Source organism: Dryas octopetala, chromosome 6, assembly GCF_963921425.1.
Source record: "Dryas octopetala chromosome 6, drDryOcto1.1, whole genome shotgun sequence".
Taxonomy (NCBI): Eukaryota; Viridiplantae; Streptophyta; class Magnoliopsida; order Rosales; family Rosaceae; genus Dryas; species Dryas octopetala.
Genome location: NC_141371.1, coordinates 9246105 through 9256061, shown reverse-complemented (window position 1 = coordinate 9256061; position 9957 = coordinate 9246105). Strand labels below are relative to the sequence as shown.

The 9957-nt window shown below is 35.9% G+C and overlaps 1 protein-coding gene across 1 annotated transcript; it reads right to left on the bottom strand.

Moving 5' to 3' along the window:
• Positions 1-96: 96 nt before the first annotated feature.
• Positions 97-3321, bottom strand: LOC147282125 (golgin family A protein). Its single transcript, XM_086247329.1, has 3 exons — positions 2485-3321; positions 2064-2186; positions 97-1883 (listed from the first exon to the last, which is right to left on the bottom strand). The coding sequence occupies exons 1-3, from the start codon at positions 3010-3012 to the stop codon at positions 462-464; spliced, it is 2073 nt and encodes a 690-aa protein (XP_086103455.1). The 5' UTR covers positions 3013-3321; the 3' UTR covers positions 97-461.
• Between the last annotated feature and the right edge of the window lie 6636 nt (positions 3322-9957).

Below are 9957 nucleotides of genomic sequence, written 5' to 3'. Positions count from 1 at the left end.
GGCAAGGTAAATAACTAAACATAGATACCAATTTTTTTAGCTAAAACAGAGATACCAATGAAACAGCATAAAAGGAAGAAAAACTGATGGCGAAAATTGAAAAGGGAAAACCAAAGAACAAAAGCAAATATATGATATTTCTAGTATAGCTGATACATAAATAATACAAGGTTTTGTACAGGACAAGCTCGCTAGATTATCACAGCTTTCTCCGAACAATCTACAAAACAAGCATTCTTAAGTGAGGATAGTCATAGTCTAGCGCAAAATGAGCAGCCATTGCTGCAACTTAGCAGCTCTTAGTGATCACAAGCTAAAAGCATCAGTGGCCAAAACCCTTATCATCATTCAAATCGTTTTTCACCAGCCTGGCCTCTGCACAAGTACCCAGTATTCAGCATCTACCGTGGCAACACAAAAGGCTCTGACAATTGCAAGGCATTCGTGAAAAAGAGAATTTTTCACCGTTTAGACCTCCTGCCATTTTGGCCTTCACATCTGGCTTCCCCTAGCCTCGACTTTGAGCCACTGCCCTGGACAGTGGGAGGCCTATCTTGAACTTTACCAGTAGGATCTCGTGAAGGCCATGGCTGTCCCCATTGCCGTGTTGGACTAGCATGAACTCTAGCAGATCCAAGCCTAGAACCAGACAACATTTGGTCCCTAAGACCCTTTGATGATTTATACCCTTGCATTTCATCTCCACAACCTTTTCCTTGCAGTTGTCTCTCCAGTTCAGGAAATCTCTCCCAATCTATCCCATCTCCTGAATTTTGGAGCCTTTCAGTTTGGATGCCCCATTCCACTCCATCTGATATGCTCCTTTGCAAAGAAGTGCTTCTTCTTGGTGGCTTCCCAGAAGTAGACTTCCTCCCTTTGATTCCTTCATCATCAAGTGGAGCCCATCTTGGATCACGAGCAGCTCCAGAAGCATGAGCCCAGTTGTAGCTTTTGTTGTTGTTGCCCATACTTAACTCTATGGAATGAAGATCACTTTCAGCAGAATCCTCTTCACATTCTACTCCATCTTCAACTTCTCCTCCATCCTCATCTTTTTCTTCATCCTGGCGGGAACCAAGACGAGTTCTACTTAGATAGGCGGAAATCTCTTCATCATTCAGATGAGTAGAACTATGTCCTTTTTCTTTTGTTCTTTTACTTCCCAGAAACGCTTCAAGTTGACTCCTCAATATATCAACAGCTTCATTCTTCTCCTCAAGCTGATATTTTGCCTCTGAGAGTTTCACTTGAGCTCTCTCCTCACGCAACACATCAGCAAACTGCATAATCTCCCTTTCCTTGTCAACCTCTTCACGAACTTTTGCAGACTCTCTCTTCAATTCCTCTGCTTCAGCTTTATCTTCATCAATATCCCTGGCTAATTCATCACAGACTTGTTCCATAATCTCTCTCGTCCTCTTCTCACTCTCAAGTTCTTTCACTGCCTTAACAAGAGATGCTTTTGTCTCTGCCAGTTCTTTCCCGAGTTTCTTGTTCAAGCTTTCCAACCTTCTTCTCAGTTTCCTCTCTACCTCAAGTTCTCCTGCAACAGACTCAATGGCAGCCTCAACAACTTTGTGCTCCTTGCTTTTCCAAGCTGCCTTTTCTTCAGCAAAACACTTCATGAGGTAGTTGATCTCATTCTGGTCTGACCGTTGTTCTTGGATAAGCTGATTGACCTGCAAACGAGCCCTCTCCAGCTCAGCATGCAAGGCTGAGATAAGGGACATGCTTGACGAAGGTCGATCTTCATTACCCCATATGCGGTTGATGATTTTCAGTAGCTCTTTAGACGTGGTCAAAGCATTACTAACATCCTTCAAACGTGTCTTGACTCCAACAGTGGAAGCAGTAGGAGTCTGGGCTCGAGATCTAGTCTCTACCTGTATCAACAAAAATGTAAGGGAAAAATAATATCATTGATACAAATCATGAATTTGAAATTCCTAAAAACAATCGTCTGATAGAAATCAATTAAAAAATGAAGATTATGATAACTTCAAATGAGCAAGGGGAAAGCAAATTCCTTTCTAAGAACTGAGTATATCATTGACTCAATGTACCTCCATTAAGCTGCCATTGCCAAGAGAATCCAACATTCCAGCATGGTGATCTGTGAGCCTGAGTCTCTGTGAAATGGACGACGCCCTTCGGTGGTAGCTGCCGGTTCCGGATCGATCCATCCTCTACAAAATGAAGATGGGTATTATGAAAAAATAATGGTCAATCACTCAATCTCCACCAATGCCTAATTGATAGTGACAGGTGTAAAGAATCCAAATTCAGCAAAATGACTATCTATCTAACAACAAGATCAATTTCTCAAACCACAATTCATAGTAACATAAAAAAATAAAAATAAAACACTAAGCTAAGCCCAACACACAACACAAAAAACAATCACAAAAGACAAAGTACATTTTCCATCAGATTCCCGCAAATTCTCAGCAACCAAACAAAACTCGAAACAAGAGATAAACCCACCTCGGAAACGGGACTGTGGGACGGATCGGAGAGATGGGGAGGCAGAGAACCCGAGTGTACGGACCTAGCGATCCTCTCCCTCTCTCTGGCTTTACTAATCTCCTTCCTGAGCCTCCTCTCGTCGGAGCTTTCCTCCTTCACTCTCGGACTCGGAGATGGCATCTCGTTCATTTCCCAGAGCGTGGCCGCGAGCTTCCTCGCCGACACCGGCGGATGATGAGGCGGCTGCTGCAGCTTGGACTTGACGACGCCGTTTTGGGACGATTTGGGGGTCGACTCCATGGCGCGCAATGCGGACGCGGAGGGAGACCTGGAGGAGCTCATGAGCTTCCACGTGGGCACGGGCGTACTGGATCCTACTCCTCCGCCCCGCTTGCCGACGAGTATGGCCCTCTTGAACCTGTAGTTCTGGATGATCGACGACGACGACGAAGCCGACGAGGAACAGCCTCGCTTTCTGATTTTTCCAGGGATCATCATCAAGTCCATGCTCAGGTTGCTGTTGTTGTTGTTGTTCTGCCTTGGCATTATCAATTTCTGGAAAAAAGGACCTGCTAGATTTGTTGTCTTAGGAGCTGAAACTGAAACGCACCGTTTTCTGGTTCATGGTAGTGAAACCCTAACCCCAACCCTAAGACAAAATGTGAGAGACAGAGAGCTTTTGATGGCTCCCACAGTCCCACTACTCCTTCTTCTAGATTTGATCAGAGTACAGACTGTATGCTTGTGCAGTAAGGGGGCTAAAGAGGAATGGTAAGCTAGAAGCTTGGAATGAGGAATGATTCTCTGCGGTCGAGATCAGGTGAGCCTGAGATCGCGTCGGCAATTGATTCGGTGCCGTTGATTTTGCTTTGTTTTTTTTTTTCTTCGTTTTGATGTTTTGACCAAGCCTGTGGTTGTGGATGTGGTCAGCACTTGAACTTTATGTACGAATCGAGACAGCAGTTATCCCCATCTTTTAAAATTTGAAGAGTACAGTATTAGGCTATTAGCGAAAATTTGGTGGATTTTTGGATTTTGATACCGAATAAAGTTTGAATTAAAAAATAAAAAATTCAACAAGTACTTTTCAATTTAAAAGTTTAGCGCTTGTTTGGCACTGCTTTTAAAATTGGTAAAAGTGTTTTTAGATTAGTAAAAGTATTTTTTGTTGCGTTTGACAGAAATAAATAAAAGTACTTATGAATTATAAAAGCCCTTTTAAGTGGTTTTTTGATAAGCATCTGACAGGTGCTTTCTTAAGAAACATTTTCAAGTGCTTTTACCTGAAATACTTGAAATTTGTATAAAAATTTGTATGTGCTTATGAGCAAAAGCATTTCCAATAAAAGTTCTACTGATTATAAACGCTTCCAAGAAGCTGGATGCTCTCATCTACCACGTTGGACTTGACTAAATTATTCTTTAGATTAAATGAGAATATGAGATTAGATTATTATTTCGGACTAGGTGAGATAGAATACCAAATTGTTAAGAGTATTATCCCTTACGCTTAATTGCAACAGAAGTTCACTTACTCTTCAAAATATTTTAATGTGGTATACGAAATTAGGTCTAAACCGTCAACTTATGTTGAATGCCCGATTATTTGAGGGGTAATATTGTCCATTCACAGTATAATAACAGGTCAAAAAGGGTCAAAGCCCCACCCAACCCTACTTTTGTCCTTCAAATAACCAAACATCCAACATGAGTTGATGGTTTGGACTTAAATGGGGCGCTTCAAACATTTCATGAACAAAATTAAACAAAATTAAATTTGTAGACCACAATGAGATTTTGAGAAAAATAGATGGACTTCTAGTGCAATTAAGCCTCTTCCATATTTTATTTTATTTTGCTCAAAGCCTTTCCCATATTTGGTGTGCTATGTATTATTTCTTTCATTTTGTATCTAGGAAGTGGATTAAAATTTGAAAACTCTCCAAATATTATAGAGAGAAATACCATTAAACTAATAACTAGTTAGTACTCTTACAAAATTAATCATGTTTGGATGGATTCTTTTGGCTTTTGACTGGAAGATTGTTGCTTGGAATTAATTCCTTTCCCTTCAATTTTAGCATAATTATTGCAATTTTCAAGGCTGAATTTGACATGAAGCGTATGCAAACTTTATAATAATGACTCAAGTGGAATGATGTTCAATTGAGTGCATTGAAATTTCACCTTAATTCTCTCAATTCACATTTCTTTTACCTTTTCTTTTAATGGGATCAATTAACTCCTTTAAGAACAAATAAAAGTTTTATATACAATACTAACAAGAAAATTCTCAATTAAATCATAGGAGAACTTAAAAGTTTGCTAGTCAACTATATTGGGTCCCCCTCTTTTTTCAGAAGAATATATTGTTTAGGCATGAAGAAAGAAAAGCTTGGAATCCTTATCAATATTCCAGATTGGAGAAGTGAAGCATTGCTTTATAATTATAATTGGAATAATATTATACTTATCACATTCTTATACCACATTTTTATACCATTTCACGTGTTATTACTTTATTGGACATAGTTTTTCTTTTCCTTTTTGGGTTTTTATTTTTATTTTTTAGTATCCAATGTATGAATGTCATGTAAGTTGTCACATAAGGTGGTATGAAATTATGGTATAAAAATATGGTATATCTAGCACTACTGTTATAATTGGTTTGGGAGGTCTAATTTTAACATGATATCATGTAAAAATCACACACATAAGGGTGTTTGAGAATAATACCCCATATGAGGAAAGTCTTGAGGACATTATCCCACATTTGTAAAGTAGAACATCTGTTGTGCACAGTTTCCTTACAAGCTAGTTTTGCAAGGTTAAGTTCTATCCATGAATTTAAAGAATTTATCATAATTGTGCAAATTTTCTTGTTGAGCATTGTCTGCTTTTAGTTCATCTGTGGCTTTGAAATAGCAGGTGACTGATTTAAAACAATTGGAATCTTGGGCTAATGGGTTTGGTTTTTGTAACTTATTCAATGCTTTCGGTGAGAAGGTTTAATTTCAATAGTTGATCATTTATAGCCCACCAGGTTGCTGTTAAAATGTTTAATACATTGTATTTAAGATATATTCTTTTAACTCATAGGCCATTTAGTTAGCTCAGAGTGCAGTGCATTAGTATTTTAGTAAACCTCAAAGATTGGTAGTTGAAAATTACCAAGATATCTTAGCAGTCCAATTCATTTTGTACTTCCATTTGGTGTTGGTGAAAATCAGAGCCTTCATTCAGTTTTAATGTGGGTATAGGTCATTCTAAAGACTAATACTGAACTGAAAGGACAATACTTCCCTCAATCTATGGAAGGAGGAATTCCTCAGTCCCCACGAATGTAGCACAACTTTAACTACAGCCATAGACATCTTTAAAAATAAAAATAAAAATAAAAAAAACCCATAACTCAAGGGAATGGGAATGGGAATAATTTCCATTCTTGTATTTGTTAACATTTGTGAATCATTCTCATTTCTATGTTTACTTAACTGATGTGACACAACTTTAACTATAGCCATATACATCTTTAAAAAAAAAAAAAAAAAAAACCCATAACTCAAGGGAATGTGAATGGAAATGGGAGGAATGGGAATGATTTCCATTCTTGTGTTTACTAACATCTGGAAATCATTCTCATTTTCATTCCCTTAGTTACTTAACCGTTAGGAATGAGAATAATTATCATTTCCTTGTTTACTAAACTTGGAGAGGAAAGAGAATGCATTTGGGGCCCACCAAAATCAAGAATGAGATTCCTGATTTTAGGAGAATGAGATTCCTTAGGGGGTCCGAAATGAGTGAGGGGGAATCATAATGAAATTTTCATGTCCAAAATGCCCCCACATTTTTTATGTAAAACCAAAAATATCTTTTATTTTATCATTTAAAATAAATATTTAAATGAATATTCATCTTTTTGAATATTTATCATTTAAAAAATTGTGATTAATAAATAGTTGATAGAAATATAATGGATTAAAAAATTGTGAATATTAAATAGTTGATATAAATAAATTGTAAAAAGTATTAAAATTGTAAATACAAATAGTTAGCAAATGGATTAATAAATACAAATATTAAAAAGGTCCAGTGACTTTAGGTACCAAATTGTAATGTTTTTTCATTTCAACTACCAAAAAATTTATGTCATTTCACTTTATTTTCTAAATTTCAGTTTAGGTACCAACTTTAAAAAACATGGTTATATCGAGCTGTGACTATCTAACAGTCATAACTTTTTTATTGATTTGTTTTTTTTTCAATATTTTAAGGCTTAAACTTTAATGTTTAGTCTTTGGGTTATAGGACTTCATCCCCCAAACTTAAATCAAAAGTATGAAACCCTTAAAAATTTTGATTTTTTATAAATTTTAAACAATCACAACTGTGACTGTTCGACAGTCACAACTGTATAACAAACTGATTTGTGACTTAATCCAAAATGTTTTACTCTAGGTTAGTACCTAAACTAAAAAAAATTGGTATCTTGCTGCTTTAGTGAAAAACTATTGATATTTGGTATTTAATCCTAATTTTCTAATATTAAAATTGTAAAAAATATAATGGATTAATAAATAGTAGTAAAATGAATATTTATCATTTAAAAAATTATGATTAATAAATAGCATCTAAAAAATATAATGGATGTTGTATAAGGGCGCGTATTTTAGTAATCAAATTCATTTTTATTCTGATTCCTACTAGTTGGTCAACACATTTATGGAAATCAACTTTATTTTCATTCTCATTCCTAACGGTTAGTAAACATGTTAATGAGAATGGCTGATTCCGATTCTTGTTCATTCTGATTCATGTTTATTCTGATTCCGATTCCTGCCGATTCATGTTTATTCTGATTCATGCTCATTCCGATTCTTGCTCATTTTGATTTCAGTGTAGTAAACATACCCTTAAGTCTTAACCCAAATACTTTTTGTTGAGATAACTTTTGCTTTAGTTAAAATGTTATTTTATTTTATTATTATTACTATTTTTTTATGATAATTGATACCTCAGTTAAAAAATAATACTTTCACACTATCTTTCTCTTGTACTCCTCCATTGTCCAATTACTCAAGTTGGTCATATTCTAGTTTTTTTTTTTTTTTTGGCCAAGGCTGGTCATATTCTAGACTTCTAGTTAAATAATACTCTTGCAAGAATCATGACCTCTAGTCCAAACCTGCATTCCGGCCAGCATTCCGGCCAAAACACTCTTACATGGGTAGAGATCTCTTGTCCCCTCTCACATATTTTGAAAAAAATATTTTTTTTTAAGTAAAACAAGAATTACGAAAAGGCCCTCAAAATTTGTGAGAGGGGACATGAAGAGACATGAGATTTAGAGACAAGAGATCTCTACCCCTCTTCCATTGTCCATCAGTCTAACTAAAGTATCATAAAAAATAAAATAAAAAAATTGGCCAAGAACAAAATTAGCCACCAACTATTGGGTATATTTCAATTGGGTCCACAAACAACAAAATCTTTCAATCGTATCCATGAACTAATATCTAAATTGAAAAATTGACTTATGTTAAATGCACTGTTATGTTTGGGGGTTAAATGCCAACGTGACCAATCATAAAGTAGCATGTTTAATGATGTGGTGCCAATGCCACGCCTCGTCCTGCCCAATCTCTGACATGTGTCTGCCTACCTCCTTACACGGACTCACCACTCACTCCCCTTTCCCGCCTAAAGTATATTTCTCACATAATGATTTCAAAATATAGTTGTGATTTGTGAATCCCTTCCATTAACTATGCAAGAAAATGGAGTGAGTGACGGGCGCGTATCAAGAGATAGGCGAACATGTGTCAGAGATTGGGCGGGAGAAGGTGTGGAACTAATGTCACGTCATTAAACATACAACATCATGATTTGTCACGCTAGCAATTAACTCCCAACTATAACGGTGCATCTAACATAAGCCAATTTTTCAACTTAGATATTAATTTATAGACGCATTTGAAAGATTTTATTATTTGTGGACCTAGTTGAGATATCCCCAATAGTTGGTGGGTAATTTTGTACTTGAGCCAAAAAGATTTTAACTAAGGTAAAAGTTAACTCAACAAAAAATATTTGGGTTAAGAGTTATTGGGCTTTTAAAAAAAAAAGGATGTGTGTGGTTGTGGTTGTGACACATCAGTGGGGACTAAGGAATTCCTCCTACCATGGATTAAGGAAAGTATTGTCCATACTAAAATAACTGTGGGGTAGCCATTTTATATTAATTTGTGTAGAGCCTTAATTTGGATTCTATAGGTCAATGCTACAAATAGTAAATACAGACTTTTATGTGTAGGGCCTGATTGTCCTACCCTTTTCTGGTTCTTCAAACTGGGTAGATTTCTAGACTAGTGCTATTTAAAGCTGTGTTCAAGAAAGATGTTGATCATAGCCATGTAATTGTATGGGTTATGAACTATGAGATAAATTATGGTTTGGTGGAGTAGCTAGTCATGGACCAAATCATTAACTACAAAACATTAGGTTCTCATAAGACTGGTGTAGTAGTGATGGAATTGGATGTGTTGGAGTAAAGCTCAACCCAAAAATTGGCACTAAACCACCCTGCCAATTTTTGAAAGAACATAACATTATAGAACTCTTTGTACCTCCAATATCACTTTCAAAAAGCAATGCACATTTTGAGACACAATGGAAGGCATCAAGGAAAAAGTCATAGCATAATGGGGAACCCTTTCTATATATACTAATGAACTAGAGCTTCCATTTTGTGGTAACCTAGGGAGGTACCAATTGAGGGAGGAATAACTGGTTCCAATTGAATTTAGGATAAGCAATCCACAATCACTGAGAAATGGACAAGTGAATTTAAAACAGCCATTTAATACTAGTGTGTTTCTTTTTCTTTTTGATTTTATGCAAATAAGAATGTCATTATTAATAATTTAATAATGAGTCAAGTTGCCAATTTTTCAAATTTTGACATGGCATTGAATTATGCAAGAACATATCCCCTGTGTTTCTCTCTTAATGTTTTTTCTTTCTTCAAAATTTAAATTTTAGCTTTTTTTTTTTTTTTTTTTTTTTTTTTTTTTTTCTGGTTACATTGAAAATGGAACGAATCCTTAACCTATTTTAATCATAACTTATTTATCCACATTTCTTTTCCACTTGGACCGAACCCAAAAACTTTCACAGACATATTCTTTTGATGAGGAACTTACAAACTACACAACAACCCCAACACCTCTACACCAACCCAAACCCCATGAATCAAAATTGACAAATTAAAGACTAATCTACCACAGCAGGTAACCCCATCTCCCTGAGTTATATGTGCTTTAGTTCTCTGCCCACCACTCTATTTTCCCTTTAATATTTTTATGTCTCATTGTCAACAAACCAATAGTCAAAAAGTCCAACAAAAGGTGATCAACCTTTTGTCTATGACAGCCCATCTCCCTTGGCCTATTATATAGAACTTGTACACTTTGGAAATATCTCTCTGTC

Bases quoted from the DNA above. Each gene is read 5' to 3' on its own strand.
- LOC147282125 (XM_086247329.1), bottom strand. From the start codon at position 3,012: ATGCCAAGGCAGAACAACAACAACAACAGCAACCTGAGCATGGACTTG. The intron at 2,187-2,484 runs GTGGGTTTATCT...TTCATTTTGTAG, and splicing joins CCCACAGTCCCGTTTCCGAG to AGGATGGATCGATCCGGAAC. The intron at 1,884-2,063 runs GTACATTGAGTC...TTGTTGATACAG, and splicing joins GCAATGGCAGCTTAATGGAG to GTAGAGACTAGATCTCGAGC.